General features: G+C 40.7%; 1 protein-coding gene across 3 annotated transcripts in view; it reads left to right on the forward strand.

The window, feature by feature from the left end:
* LOC126262788 (transcriptional repressor p66-alpha-like) overlaps nucleotides 1–15,743 on the forward strand; it is an 83,167-nt gene extending 67,424 nt beyond the window's left edge. For all 3 annotated transcript variants that reach the window (XM_049959609.1, XM_049959611.1, XM_049959610.1), the window contains one exon: nucleotides 12,683–15,743. In XM_049959609.1, coding sequence (XP_049815566.1) covers nucleotides 12,683–13,341 — 659 coding nt within the window. In that variant the 3' untranslated portion in view covers nucleotides 13,342–15,743. The remainder of the gene's footprint in view (nucleotides 1–12,682) is intronic.
* Nucleotides 15,744–16,219: the final 476 nt, after the last annotated feature.

Here is a 16,219-nt window from a genome sequence, read left to right on the forward strand (position 1 = left end):
CCTGGAGTTTGCTTTTGTCGCCTGCTTCAGCAACTTGATTTTACCCTCCCTATGACTTTTTGAGTGGGTGAGAGCCCGAAGCCCCCTTGGCTCCAGGCTCAGATTCGCGTTCACCTTGAACTCAACTCGCTCCCAAAGGAGAGGACCGTGGATTCGATATACCGCTCGAGGTTTGTTGAACTTCGTTTGAGGCTCACTAATAACGTCTTTATTTACACAGATGGCTCCAAGACTACTGCTGGCATCAGATGTGCCTTTGTCGTTGGGGATGATACCTTTCAATACTGGCTCCTTGACCAGTGTTCGAGCTTTACAGCTGAGCTTTTTGCTGTCTATCAGGCTGTTCAGTATATCTGCCGCCATCGTCATTCTCCCTATGCCATCTGCTATGATTCTTTGAGCGCCATTCAGAGTATCCGTGACCAATAATCGGACCACCCTCTCGTGCAACGAATTCAACGGTCCCTTCAGTCGCTAGCTGATACCGGCGCTCGTGTCCTTTTTCTGTGGATTCCTGGCCACGTTGGTGTGCCTGGGAACGAAGCTGCTGATGCTGCGGCCAAGGCTGCTGTCCTCCTGCCTCGGACAGCTTCCTTTTGTGTCCCATCAAGTGATGTTAGTGGGGTTCTTTGTCATAGTGTTTCATCATTGTGGCATGAGGCTTGGTCCTCTCTCCATGAAAATAAGCTTAGGGCCATCATACCGATCCTGACGGCTTGGACGACCTGCTCATGCCCTTCCCGGCGAGAGGAGGTCATTTTGGCCAGGTTGCGGATTGGGCATTGCCGATTTAGCCACCACTACCTGTTGTCCGGTGGACAACCCCCCCCCCTTACCGGTGCGCCATGTTTTATTGTCCTGTCCCCATTTTTTTCACTCTCGTGTTGCCCTATGTCTGCCGTCTACCTTACAGGAACTTTTAGCTTATGACACTCGAGAAGCTGCTCATGTCCTTCGTTTTATTACACTGACGGACTTGTCCAACAAGATCTAACTCTTTTATTTTGTTTCTCTGCAGCTTTGTACATACTTTATGATGTTGCCCCCTTGCGTTTTTCTACACTATTAGTGCACTAACATTTGTGACTGGGCACTAATGACCTTAGTAGTTGAGCGCCCTAAACAAAATAATCCTAGTCCTCGTCATCAACAACCATTTGGTGCTGTTGAATTAAGACCATCTCTGTATTACTTGATAGATTGTATAATCATCAGCAGTAAACATTCATATTGTGCCTGCATGCTGCTCCATTAGGTATAGTGTGGGTCTTTTCTTGTCTTTTGATATTCAGCCTTGCTGAATCAGAAAGAGTTTCTTGGTTATTTTCCATCCATTCATCTATCTGTATTTCCTGTTTGCCTGAATTTCATTTTTATTGTGGCCATTATTAAATCTTAGTTTCTATTGTTTTCTCTGATTCATTTGTTTCTCCTAGTACTTCCCAGCACACACCAGCTTTTTTTAAAAAGAAAAAAAAATTGTGTTAAAATCTTTCTCAAAATTTGTGAATCATGTGCAAAAGGATGGTTTGGAAAGTAAGGTAACAAGTCCTCTTTGAGAAAAGTTACGTACAGAAAATCAGAGACACACTAAGTTACTAAGGCACAGGTAACAATATGAGAGAAGAAAAGTTGCCACTCACCATATAGCGGACATGCTGAGCCACGATAGGAACAATAAAAAGATTCACACAATCATAGCTTTCAGCCATTAAGGCCTTTGTCAGCAGTAGACACACACACACACACACACACACACACACACACACACACCAGCGCGCGTGCAAGCGCAACTTGCAGACACATCTGCAGTCTCAGAGAGCTGAAACTACACTGCCAACAGGTACATGTACATACAGTATCATCCCACTTTCGCATCCCAGAATAAACATTTTGCCGCCATTTAATACGTTTTTCATCGCTTCAAGCAAATTTTCCATGTCCACAATGTTAATTCGCACCTGGTTTTGTGTTAATATATGTATAATTTTCCCTTGACTTAATGCTTTATGAAAAAATGTTTGTGAAGAAGAAAAAATTGATGTATTTGATATGGAATGATGCTGACATGTCATTAGCTGTCATGTAGTGTTTACAAACATTATGTGGTTAAATTCCTTGACACCAGCGCACGCTACTCTGTGGAACCGGACTGGTAAATGGGTAAAAGTTTCAACAATTCGTGACATATCTCCTGCCACTGCCAAGCTCTACTCAGTGTGGTTGTTGATGAGAGTAACTAGGTTCATTCGATTAAAGATATCATGACCAATCACAACCATTTCCAAATTGTCTTTAATGCGCGTGCATAGCTTCATAATTTTTGTGATCGTCATGAAACTTTTGTCGAACCATATTTAGCGTGCTTCATAGTTGGGCCACTTGTAGCGCTATTTGACACCTTTGCTGACTTTGCATTACTCAAATGTTTTTGATTTAAACACAGCACAGCACAGATCACGTTTAGCAAGATGTGTTTCGAGAATTTGTTCTCATTGTCAAGTGTAACATTCACATATGTATTTTTTGTGATGTTTCACAAACAAATAATGAGCATGATAGTTTCATACATATTGTTTTCTACATAATTGAGGTGGTACTGAATGTGCCAAAATACAAAGGGGATAGTATACATAATTTTTACTATTTAAAACATTATTTTCCACCTTTTACATTTCCCACATTTTACACCATTTTTGAAGTCCCTTGAAAAGTATAAAATTGGGATTTCATGTTATTACTTTTCACTGAGGGAGGTGGCACAGTGGTAAGACACTAGACTTGCTTTGGGGAGGATGGAAATTCAGATCAATTTCTGCCAATTCAGATGTGGATTTGCTGTGGTTTCCCTAAATGACCTAGGCAATCCCTGTTGGATGGTTTCTCAGAGGAGGACACTGCCAGTTTCCTTCTCCAGCCAGAACTTGTGCTCCGCCTTTAAAGACTTCATCATTGATGAGAAGTTAAATCGCTATCTTCCTTCATATTTAGTTTTTCACATAGTCTCTATAGTTGTCCAAACATTTGTTCCATTGGTAAACCAGATTGATATAAAAGGAGTCTGGATCCAGGTCTAAGAGCCACTTAACAGCCACCTCCTAAATGTCGCTATTGAAGTTGCAACTGAGCTGATGTTTCTTTAACAGTCTGAAGAGGTGCGAATAACTTGTGATATTGGGATTGTATGGTTGGTGTTCCAATACAATCCATCAGTAACCCCATCCTAGATCATGCTTAATTGAGGCTGACAATACACCACCTTTCAAAAGCCTCCCCCCATTGTTCCCTCCAAAATGTCTTTTGCAGCTGTTCCGGCATGGCAGCTGGCAACACTCACTTGTCTCCATTTCTGAAGAAATCAACCAGCAACACTCTGCATATGCCAGAAGATTGTGGCTACAACTTTCTTTTTGGTTGCCTTTTGTTGAACTTTTGATGGGACAGGGAGATGGCACGAATGTTGCCTCCATAACACTGATGCGTTCTTTATCAGATGTCACATGCTGCACCCATGTTATCATATGTCACATGATGCACTCATGTTTCGACCCTGTGGCGATACAGGGCAGGAATTGAACATTCTCCTCCTGATGTTGCATTAAGTACTAGAGAGAGACAACTTCATCGCTTTTCTTTATTTTCCACTTGTTGCAGAACCCAGCAAAAACACATCTTCTGGTAGTACAGTGTGTTGTGCACGACATACACTACACTGCCAGTGGTGATGTTGACAGACGTGCCAACTCTCTCGATTTTTCCTTCTTCCTCCCGATCTCCCAAATTTTCAAAGCAGTTTCAATACTTTCCTTACTATTTGAAAATCCTGTGCCTTCGATATATTGGTGCCTTCGATATATTGGTAGATGCCAAGGTATGGCTGCTACTTGTCTATGTTAACTTGGTAGCTTGTTGTGGTGGCTGTCGGGAGCGGCAGTAGGCGTAGCTCGTGCTTCGTATCTACAAGGAAGTAAGGAAGTTATCGTTGGCAATGTTCGGAGACAAATGAATATCTTTCAACTAGTGCCTCTTTCGTTCGCTTCTTGTAGCACCAGCGCAATTGTAAAGTTACCATGGACAAGGAGTAGTCGATAGTTGTTCAAAGTGAAGTGATTATCATTGTTGTGTCTAAAAGGCAGTGTTGCCAAGTTAGGGGATTTCCCCCTAAATTTAGGGGGAATTAAGCTGCCTAGGGGGAAGTTAGAGAGATAAATGTTTCAGGGGCAAAAATATTTAGGATTACTACCCTCCCCTCCCTGCCCCTCCGCTCGGTAATTAATTCTTGACTCCCTTTTACCGCTCCATTAACCCGCTTGCTTACCCGACAGTGTGATAAATTATTTAGGGGAATTTGAAGTGCAATATAGGGGGAAATGGTGCGAGAGGGTTGGCATCACTGCTACAAGACCATTGTCTAGAACGTAGGATCATTGTGTTCTCAGTTCTGTTACGCGATTTGTGTACTCAGTAGTAGTTATTGGCTCCGTAAATTGGAGATGTTGATTATTTTTTGTACAGAATGGTGAAGAAATATGATGCAGTGTTCAGAAACGTGTATAAGGAAGAGTTTCCTTGTTTAAGTGAATCGAGGAAGGGACAAATTTATGCATTTTGTAGTGTATGTAGATGTGACTTTTTAGTAGCTCATGGCGGGAAACGTGACATTCTTAAACATGTGCAAACTAAAAAACACCAGGAGAGTGTCCATTGTGTAGAACGGAACCAGAAACTTCTCGTGTAAACCCCAAAATGTAGATTCTGTGACGAATGCCGAGGCTTTATTTCTCGCATTTATTGTAGAGCATAACTTGCCTATAAACTGTGCCGACCATGCAAAATGTTTCCCGATTCTGAAATTGCAAAACGATATGGGTGCTCCAGAATAAAAACGACCGCTATCCTTACGGAAATGTGCATGGAAGAAAAGTGAAAGTTATTATGCACTTGCAGTCGAATCCATTCGCTATTGCTACCGATGGTAGTAATAAAACGGACTTCAAGTTATATCCTATTATCGTATCGTTCTTCAGCCCTGAACTCCATGAAATTCAAAATTGCCTACTCTCTGTGCCTAATTTAAAAGGGGATGCCACTGGAACTAATATTGCTGATCTTCTACTTTCAACTTTATGGGTATTCCATATTCCATTAAAAAACTGTCTGGCTTTTGGCGCCGATAATGCTCCTGTAATGGTAGGGCTAAAAATGGTGTGGCAGGATGTTTGAAGCAAGAAATTGCTAACTTAATCATTGTAGGCTGTTCTTGTCACCTAATTAATCTTGCTGCTGAGAAGGGAGTGGCATGTTCGCCTTTAAACGTTGAAGAAAATATTATTGACATATTTTATTACTTGGAAAGGAGTGCAAAGAGGAAAGAAAAATTTAGAAAGTTTCAAACTTGACATGACACAGAAATGAGGAAAATTCTGAAACATGTGCCTACACAATGGTTATCGTTGAAAAGATGTTTGGATAGGATTTTGGAGCAGTGGGACCCTATGGTGTTAGTTTGTTCAAGAGTGAAATTGTAGGTAAGGATTCTGAAGTGGAAACTTTGAAGAATTATAAAATTCCAAAACATACTCAAAACGTAGATGTGTCTACTTCATATCACAAGTCCAAGCTCTGTGATAAGATTTCACCACACTCCTCACTTAAAAGAAAAACCCAATCATCAGTTTTACAGAAAACCATTGACACTGTGGACCATGCTTTATCATGTGAGAAACAACTGTTCGTGTTTCTGTTATCAAATTTACATAAATCTTTATGCCTTTTCCTTTCAAGTTTTCTGCCTGTCTTTGAGTGCCCAAATGTAGCTCTTCAGTCAAGTGCCCCACAGATCTACTTATTGAGGTCAATTTTGGAGGAACTATTGAAGAATGTGATGGCAAGTTTTTTGAGACCACTCATTAGTAAAACCTCCAGCTCTCTTATTGATGTAGATTATCACACTCCAGCAAATCAAAAGGATGATTGTGATCTGATGATAGGGAATTTTACATTTGCTTTGGTGACCACTTTGAAGCCTGAGAAAAAGTCTATATTCTTTAAGTCTGTAAGAAAATGTTTCTCATCATCATGTGATTACATGATACACAAATTTCCATTCAAAGATGAAGTTTTAATGCATGTAGAAGTTGCAAATATTTCTATAGTTGGCAAAGCATCATTTTCCAGCCTTAGATTTTTCATAAACAGATTTCCTAATATTCTGACTAGCGAAAGTGAACACACAGATACAGAAGTTGATATTCTTCACTGTCAGTTCTGTAACTTTCAGCTGGAAGAAACCAACTTGGCAGCAGTGAGAATTGATGTTCAGTGGGTGTTGGTAGGTCAGAAGAGATCGGCTGATGGGGTTCTTCAATATGATAAACTTGCAAAGGTTATGCTGACTATTTTGTCAATTCCACATAGTAATGCGGAATGTGAGAGAATTTTTTGCACAGTTACAAAGACCAAAACTAAATTCAGGTCCATCCTTTCAGAAACGTCTTTGGAGAAATTTTTGATTTTAAAATCAGTTCAAAAAGGCAAGTGCTTTGAGCAGAAATTTAGTTCAGAGTTTTTGAAGAAGGCAAAGTCAGCTACGGGTGTGCTGAATAAGTAACTACTGTAATCAGACAAATTGAGACTGATAAACTATTCTGATTATTTGCTAAGCCCAACATGTACATCCTGTATAAAATTGATTTAAATTTGGGAAAGATGTCTTCGGATATAAGATGCCATGCAAATATGGGTTGCATTATGAAATGAAAACGTGTGATTATTTAACAGTGATTTATTCATGCAAAAACTGTGCTAATGTCAAAACAGAAATCTAATATATGTTAATTTGTTTACTCGGATCGTAATTTCGAACTGTAGTTCTCTCGAGAGTGCTTCATTTGGATGTGCGTGAATCCAAAAAAACCTGCAGAGCTTATCATTCATATTGTTCAGCATTTCAGCGGTGTACTATTGTGAACTACAACACATCCCTGACGATTAAAGTTGCAGTAATTCAATAACTGTAACAATTCAATTACATTTGCTTTATTATTTACATGTAAATACTAAATAATGGACATACCCAAGCCTTCAGACTGTATAATTTATCATGTTGGAACAAATGATACCTATCATCTGGGCTCCGATATCGTACTTAGATCATTCCAGTGATTGGCAGAGAAGGTTAAGAAGACCAGTCTTGCGTATGAGTTTTGACAAAGCTCACAAAATTTGCACCTTTGTCCCCAGAACTGATCATGGCACCCTGATTCTGAGTTGAATGAAAGGACTGAACCAGAGACTTGGAGTGGGGTTGAGAGCTGTAGAGTACCACTAAATGGGTCAGGAATACACTACACATCAGAGGCTGCTACCCAGGTAGCTGACTGTGTGTGGGATGCACACAAGGGTTGGTTTTGAATTAAGTGACTCTCCATCCAGTCCAAATAACGACAGCTGTAGGAGACCCAAAGTGCAAGTGTAAGATCCAAAAGAACCCCTCCCCGCTCCCCACAGACGACGGCATCAGAATCGTAGTAGTAAACTGCGAAAGCATTTGCGACAAAGTGCCAGAGCTCGCAGTGCTGCAATGCTCCTGAAAAGCAGTGAAGCTCACATAATACTAGGTACAGAAAGCTGGTTGAAACCTGAAATTGATAGCAGTGAGATTTTTTGGGAAAAGTAATGTGCGTAACAAAGGTTTAGTAATTGGAAATGGAGGTTGTGTATTTGTCGCAGTAGTAAAGCAACTCAAATCCACCAAGATAGAAATTGAAGTTGCGTTTGAGATGCAAAGTTATGAGATACAAAGTTCACAATATGTCAAGAACCAATATCCTGATTTGTACAATGTGCTTTCTTGGTAGAAATGCTTGGTTTCTCGATTTCAACCCCAATTAGCCAAAGCTAATTCTTTGGCATCTACAAAAAGGTGGTTGAAAGTGTCATCAACATTTTTCTCATTGTCAGCAGTTCGTTTTTGAGAACCCTGACAATGTTGATTAACTCTGCAAAATCTGCATCTTGGTGCTGAAGTTGACGACAGATTGACTCACCCAGTGCAAACAGTTAAATTATAACTGAGTGGTTGACAAACTCTCCCTTGGTGGTGACTGCTGATAGAAGCATTGTGGGATGTGATCTTGTCAAATTCATGTATCTATCCAGAACCGAAACAACAAAACCATATATTTTCTTGAAGTCTTGTGCACTGCAAAGACACTCAGTCCAACTAGTTAGTGTGGTATGTATCAAGACGCCTGACTCAAACTTTGGTTAATGGTTCAAGGGCATATTTAATATTGTCCTACACTTTGGTGACCCAAAGAAATTATGTACCACTTCCAGGGTTCCTAGCGGATGTTGCATGTGTTTCATATCTTGTTTTGTTCATCGTGATTATGGCAGCCTTAAGGTAAGTGTTGCTTGCATGGATGTTGAAATATTCAGAAGGTTCCACTTCGAAAACTTGGAGGTTGCCAGGGCTCCACCATTTAGATAACTACCTTTTCCTGATTTTGTCTTAGTAAAAAATGCGCAGTACTTTCAGAAGGCAGTGTCCTCTTTGGAAGATCATACTAACCAAAAATATTTCTCCATCCCACTTTTGTTGAACTTATGATATTGGCCACTTTGCAAATTGAGGCGAAATTTGTAAATTGTGTTGGGCACAAAAAGGTTTGGAAATGCAGTTTCATGTGGCCATCAACTTTTTCGTTATTTGTTAGCAAATAATTAATTATGTCCTACTTGCGGCTGGTGATGGACTGTTAGAGCTTCATGCGTCAATGAAAGATATTTATTTTGCTTCAGGACCCTAGAAAAGTGACTTTGAATTAACAGCAATAATACTTGTATTGTTTGAAAACAGCAATGGTGGCAATTGTATTGGGTCATCCATTTTCCTGAGAATACAGTTTTTTTTCTAGTCATGGAGAACTAGTTCAGAATGTTTCCACCCTTTTGTTCTGTGATGCATTGCCTTAGCTCTCAAAATCAAGATTTCAGTATACGAGCTTCAATAACACCAGATTTTACAATACTGTTGTGTCAACATTGTAACAGCTGGTAATGCATAGACCCTTGTATGAAGCAATGTGTCCACCATCTCTGTAAGGTGCCCCCCCCTCCCCGCGGGGACTTGCTGCACTTTGGCAGGTTTGTGCTTGGATACCATGGGGCCCAGCTTTTGCAGCATCTTTTCTCTTCCGTGCTGCATGTCTATCCTCTTGCTATTCCTTTTCCCATCCCTCGGAGACCATGTCCGTTTTTTTGAGAATGTGTTCCACATTTTCAGTAGCCGACATAAGAACAGTCTCACCACTGTTTTTTTATTCCTTTTTTCCTTTCTTCATTCACTTTCTCCTATCCTTCCTCTGCTTTAGTGTTTGAGGCTCCTCTTTTTCTCCTTCCTCCCTGTGCTCTCCTGAAGGCCGGCACACACATCTGACGCGTAAAAGGTGATTGGGTAACACATAATTCCCAGCCCCGGGTTGACAGATAGGATCTGCATATACCCCTTGGTACAGTCCAGGTCCAGGAAGGGGTGCTTGCCTGAGCTGCTATCTTCCCAAATTGCCAATTGGTCCCTCTGTCAGTTGTTCGGGAGGTGTGACCTGAAGAGTGAACAATCACGTAAGGTGGATGAGCCCCTTCTGGGGAGGGAGGGACAGTTGGAAGGAGCGCGCCATTGGAGATGCTGGCAATCATGGGTGATTTTCTCACAATGAATCAATCATCATCTTCGCGGCCCACATCTACCAAAATTAAACAGAATGAAGCTCCCGATTCAAAGATGCTCCCAGCTGCACCACGGTTCCTCATGGTTTCACGTACTGAAGACAGTCAGTCCTGTGCAACAGTAAATCCATTTCTTATTCAGAGAGGCGGTGAGATCAATTGCTGGCCCTGTGAAATCCTGCTCTCATTTACGCAGTGGCACTTTGCCACTGATTCTCAAGCACAACAACTGCTTCCTGTTTTGCTTCTCCATGTCTATCCTGTTCATGTCAAGGCCCATAGAACTCTGAATTCTTCCCGTGGGGTTATTTACACTAGGCTGCTCAATGGCCTGACTGAGGCAGAAATTCAAACATACCACTCTGATCAGGGTGCCATTGGTGTCCATCGGGAGATCTTAGTGCCCACACACACTCTTTTTCTCACCTTTGATAGAGTGGTGCTTCCGTCTAAGCAATTACAATGGCAACCATTGCCTCTTGTCACATGTATCTCGGTGAGCAGGCTGTCCAGGAGATTCGGGTGATGGAAAAAGTGCCTTACCCGTTTGTCAATGACGTAATTGTACTCAATATCATTACTTTATTGCAATTTGTTGGGTGGTTATAAGTTTTAATTTTGATTTTAAACTTCACTACAGTGGAAAGATCAGTATAATATCAATAATATTGTTGTTCAACTATGGAAAACCCAGGTTGGAATGTAACAGTATTATAATATTGTTGTTTTTATATGTATGGAGTCTCCTGTTACTGTTTAGTAAAACAAGTTTATATTTATGATTGAAAAATATAATCTGTGTATGTTCTTTCTTAGTTTTGGAATAAGCTGCTGTTTTTCAAATTCAATCACTTGCGTGGCCTGGGTGATAATGGAATGTTCACTTTGTGATACGAACAGACGTTTTTAACAGAACCATCAGACATGCCGTACATCGACAGTACCTTCATTTTTTACAGTTACTGCCCACACCACATTCAAAACTGCCTCCCTTTCATCCTTAGCACTGATGGGGCGTAAGACAGTGGAACACACAGCATGGACTGCAGAACAAAAAGAAATCGCTTTGGTCTTGTCACGTTCAAAGTAGTAGTAATTACGTCAAACATGTAGCGTTGTTTTTTAGAAGCATTTGATGTTACAGACAAACAAAAATAGTTTCCCTCTCTCACTGTATCTTCCCTTCAACAAGTTAAAGTGAAAATTTTGTCAAGTAGCGTATGTGACAAGTTGTATGTATATTTTATGTTACAATAATTATACTTTATTTACATTATCTGCCTTATAAATACTTCAATAGAATCCTTAAGTGCTTCACATACATTGATGAGCCAAAACGTTAAAGAGTCGACCTGTGGCACTACAGCAGCGATTCTGCATGCCATAGATTCTACAAGATCTTGATAAGTTTTCAGAGGTGTGTGGAACCAGACATCCACACACAGGTGATGCAGTTTCCATAAATCAAGGTCCAGTGGTTTGTGGGCACAGAATCCCAATTGAGTTCTGTTGGTTCAGTTGAGATGAATTTTGTGGCCAAGAAATCAGCATGAGTTCACTGTCATGCCCTTCAAAACTTTATAGCAGTATTCTAGTCTTATGACAAAGACAGTTATCTTACAGGAAAATGTTATCGCTATTTGGGAAGATGTTGAACATGAGGGGATATGAGTGGTCCGCAGTAATGTTCACATAGTCCACTGCTGACTATGCCTTCGATTACCACCACAGGTCCTTTGGGAGCCCAGGTGAACACCAGCCATAGGATAATGATGCCCTACCTCCCCCAGAGCACTCAAGTGTCCCATGACACAGTGCATGTCACGAGCAGCTTTTTGTCCTCATCCCGATGGATTTGGGCATGACCATCAGCATTGTGTAACAGTAAATGTGATCTGTCCAACCAAGTGACATGTTTCTCTTGATCCAGAATCCAATCTCGATGAATTCGTGTGCAATGCAGTTGTAATTGACAGCATCGTCAGGTCAACATTGGAACATGTACGGGTCATTCATAGCTGAGCCCCACCTCCAGCAGTGTGCACTGAATGATGTGCTCCAAAATACTTGTGCCTGCACCAGCTTTGTTCTCTCATCTTATCTGCCACAGATCGCTACCTATCCTCCTTGAGCCCGCATCTCGTGGTCGTGCGGTAGCGTTCTCGCTTCCCACGCCCGGGTTCCCGGGTTCGATTCCCGGCGGGGTCAGGGATTTTCTCTGCCTCGTGATGGCTGGGTGTTGTGTGATGTCCTTAGGTTAGTTAGGTTTAAGTAGTTCTAAGTTCTAGGGGACTGATGACCACAGATGTTAAGTCCCATAGTGCTCAGAGCCATTTGAACCATTTTTTTATCCTCCTTGATAGTTGGGGCCAGCCTCTGATTTCCATGTTCTGTGATGAGACGTGGACATTCGACATCTTATTGTCTACCCACAGATTCACTGTCCATCAACCACTTTCCATAAGTTCTCACAACAGTACTACGTGGACAGCCAACCAGCTTTGCAGTTTTCGAGATGATCGTCCGCAGGTGTTGCGCCATAACATTCTGTCATTTATCAGAGTCACTTGTGTCAGTGGATTTCTCCTTTTGCAGACTGTACCTTTGTTAGAATGCTTTCCCATTCATCTCTACTCCGCTTATATAATTTCCCTATCATGTTCCATGCATGCAGTGCCACTTGGCGACATTAGTTCCTGCAGTTAGCATTGGTCTTCCTGTTTTGGCTCATCAGTTTGTGTTGCTGTAGACATTAGAGCCTATATGAGATATAGCAATTACTGAAATATGGAACAGTTATTAAAGTAAGAGTCTCCAGTTACTAAGAACCAGTTTGTGTAAGTGCTAGCCTTTGATGTTGTTTTCTTTTTTCCTTTTACTTTTGTTTCATCTGTTGTAGACTCAAGAGAAAAGTAGTTTTATTGTCTGATCTCTCTCTCTTTTTTTTCAGGCAAAGAACCAAAAGTCATATGTGAGCAGTGCGTAACAACGAATGTGAAAAAGGCTCTTAAAGCCGAACATACAAACCGCTTGAAGACGGCATTTGTGAAAGCGCTGCAGCAAGAGCAGGAAATAGAGCAACGTCTGGCTCAGGCAGGCGGGGCGTCTCCCGAGCCTGTGGCTGCCGCGGCAGCTGTGGCGGCAGTGGCAGCCGTGGCAGCAGCACCTCCTCCTCCACCTCCCGCAGCACCGAAACCTGCAACGCCTACTCGTCAGCACGCTCCGACTCCCCCTCCTCCCCCACCGCCGACACCTCCGGCGCGGGAACACCCGTTGGCCAAGCTAGCGGCTGAAACTGCAGCTGCGGCTGCCGGCAAGTTTGGAGCTACGTCAGCTCATCACGTTGCTGCAGCCTTACATCAGCAGCTGCTCCGTGGCCTCCCTCCACATCAGCCATTACCTGCACACGTGCTTTCCGCTTTCAACCCGATGCTCTATCCGTACCAGCTCGCTGTTGCTGGCAGCAAAGGACCGGTCGCGACTGCTGCCGCCAATTTAGTAGAACTGCAGCGTCAGGCAGTTGACCTCCAACGTCAGTATCTTCTCGATATGATTCCTCCACCTTCACCTTCGCCCTCTCGCTCGCACATTAACAATTGGAAGACGTGATGGCCGCCCGCTCCCTGGGATCTCGCTGGCCGGTAGACCCCGGCTCGTGTTTCCGCAGGGTCTCCGGTGATTGCCAGCAATATTCTGGTGGATGTAATTTATACAGTCTGTCTAGGTGACATTTCTGAATAGTGGATTGTATCTGAAACGAGTAATGTGATGTAGTTCATTGAGGAATGCTGTACCTGAAAGTGAGATTTTCAGCTGGTGTCTGAATGAAATGGCATTTCTGCTTAAGAAGCTTAATGCCATTTTCTGTTTCGGGTATGTGTGTTGCGGGTTTTCTAAGAATGTACAAAATTTGAAGGAAGCTTTTAAGCAAGTGAATTGAGGCTGTTAAATACAAAGATCTTAGTAAGAATGTTTAGGGGTACTTTAAGAAAAAAATATTTCTCAGTAATTTGTCAGGTGTGACATATAGATTTTATTATCTGTAATGCATGTTTTTAAATAATGGAGCATTTTTCACTAAAATGGTTGTGGCCATCTGCAGTGTATTCTCTTGTTCTGACACTGTAGAATTACTGTATAATGGAAATGGCTCTTGGTGCACAGATGGAGTATTGGGATTCCAGTCATTGTGTTCTTTGCCAGTATTTACACAGCTTATTTATTTTGTTTGAACAGTTATGACTAGTTTTTGTATGAACATGCACGTGGCAAACTTTCTGGCATTGTCATTCGTTTTTAGAGGATGTGTTTTTAGGATGGCTGGTTTGATTTGATTCTCTTTCTCTGTCTGAACTGTGTGTGTGTGTGTGTGTGTGTGTGTGTGTGTGTGTGTGTGTGTGTGTGTGTTTCGAGAGAGACAGAGTGAGAGTGGGTGGGTGGGGCTAAAAGAAAAAGGGAATTCATTTAAGAGTTTATGCTCATTTGTATTTATTAAGGTTTTTCCTTTTTTGTTCTGTGAATTAACTGAAAGGAGTATATTGTATTATCTTTTCAAACATTAGTGTTTAAAAGGTCTTGTAGCCACTACAAATTGTATATTTATTTCTTTTGTATAATTTATTGAATACCTGTGTGTGTACGTGTGTGTATGCTCTGTAAACAGCTTTTATTGTTTCTGTTATTACCTCTGTAGTGAATTTCTAGTTTGTGATGGAAGTGTAAATCTAAGCTGTAGATAATGTATTACATCGTAGGAGAATTTCACAGTGTCCGTATCTGTCATGTCCCTTGTGCATCTGTAATCTCAGTCACTTTGTCAATTTTTCTGATAAAGAAGTTGTAATCTCCATTGTCATCATATAACAGGTATCAAATTTCTGGGAATTTCAGGTAACCGAAATCACCTCATTGTTTGGTATAAATGGTGCTAACAGTAGTGTACCTTAAAATGTGCAGTACTGAACATCCAAGCACATTTTAGTGTCCTACTGCTAGGATATAAATATAGTCGTTTTTGCCATGAGTTTGCAGGGATTTTACTGTAATACATAAAATATATTTTACGAATGACAGGTTTATTCTTGCTGTTGTGTGATGGTTATATACCTTTGATCGACAAAGCTCATAATTAAGAAATAAAACATTTGATTTGCTACTCGTGTTGCGAGAATTGCCAGTTAAATTGGCAAAACAGAAATCAGGGTGATGTATCTATAATTTGGGTGCCTGCCGTACACATTGTGGAGTGTAAGGGGGTTCTTGCCTGTCAGTTATCTAGTCGTTGAGCATTCTCGTTTCTTTGTGTTATTAGTTTGTGCAGTATTTCAGTTATTTGATTGTAGCTAACGAGAGATGCCGATCTGAATTACCATGATTTTGTTCAACCAACTTTTCTTGTCATTTCAGAATTGTGCTTTTTTCATATTTGTATGAAAAAAACTTGTGACTTTGTTTTGGAAAGCTTATGTCTTACTGAAACAGTACTAATCAACTTATTAAATATTTTTGATTTTATTGTTAATTTATAGCTGTTGGCACCCTTTTTGTTTTGACTCATTCTAAAATGTTACCTCAAAGCTTTCCCAAAATATACGTAAATCAGAAACTTGTGCATTGTAGATAGTAGTAATTTTTTACAAGACCTTGAAACACTGGATGTATAGAGAATTACTGCGTACAATGCATTCTTCGACAAGTTGATGTTAGTGTACATAAATAATTTGAATGCACATTTACATTGACAGTGTAAATGTATTTGTGGTTTATGAATCTTGTAGATTTGTTTCTCATGAATTTAATTTAAAACTGTTGAAAGAATGTGACAGTAAATTTATGGCAAGTTGACTGAACAGCAGTCGGCAACTATGTTCTCTCTGTAAAAATAATCCCTCCAGTTCATTAATTTTGCTAACTATTTCCTTGCATTTCATGTTGCTATGTAATTTGTATGTAAACATTTCCATATGTATAAAAATAGAAAGATTAAAATCTTACGTTGGAAAATGTAATAATGATATCTGTTGAATTCATTGTTGGAAGTTGTTACATTTTGGCTACTTGAGTATTCTGCTTGAAGCGTGTGTGGAGTACATCCTCCTCCTCGTAGGTGTGGATGAAGATTTTTGATACCCTAACAACAATGTTCTACCAACAAAAAATAATGAGGTTTCCTTTGTGAAGGCTCTCTTTGTTTATGTGGTACTAAATTGTGGCATATAAGTAAATAATGGGTCAAGTTCCAAAAAAAGAGTGAATTTGAGTTATTGGTGAAATTTTGCAGCCTTTATTATATTTGTATTCTGATACAAGAACCAGAACAGCAGGAAACAGTGTTTCATTCTCTGTTACTATCTTGCCACATATTTGTGTAAAGAGATGACAACTGAAGTAGCTATATGGTTTGTTTACATCAATATGGCATTTGCTTAAGTACATTCACATTCAGAAAAAACAGAACACCTTGAATGATTAGAGATAGGATGTTCAT

This window comes from Schistocerca nitens, chromosome 6 (assembly GCF_023898315.1).
Source record: "Schistocerca nitens isolate TAMUIC-IGC-003100 chromosome 6, iqSchNite1.1, whole genome shotgun sequence".
Taxonomy (NCBI): domain Eukaryota; kingdom Metazoa; phylum Arthropoda; class Insecta; order Orthoptera; family Acrididae; genus Schistocerca; species Schistocerca nitens.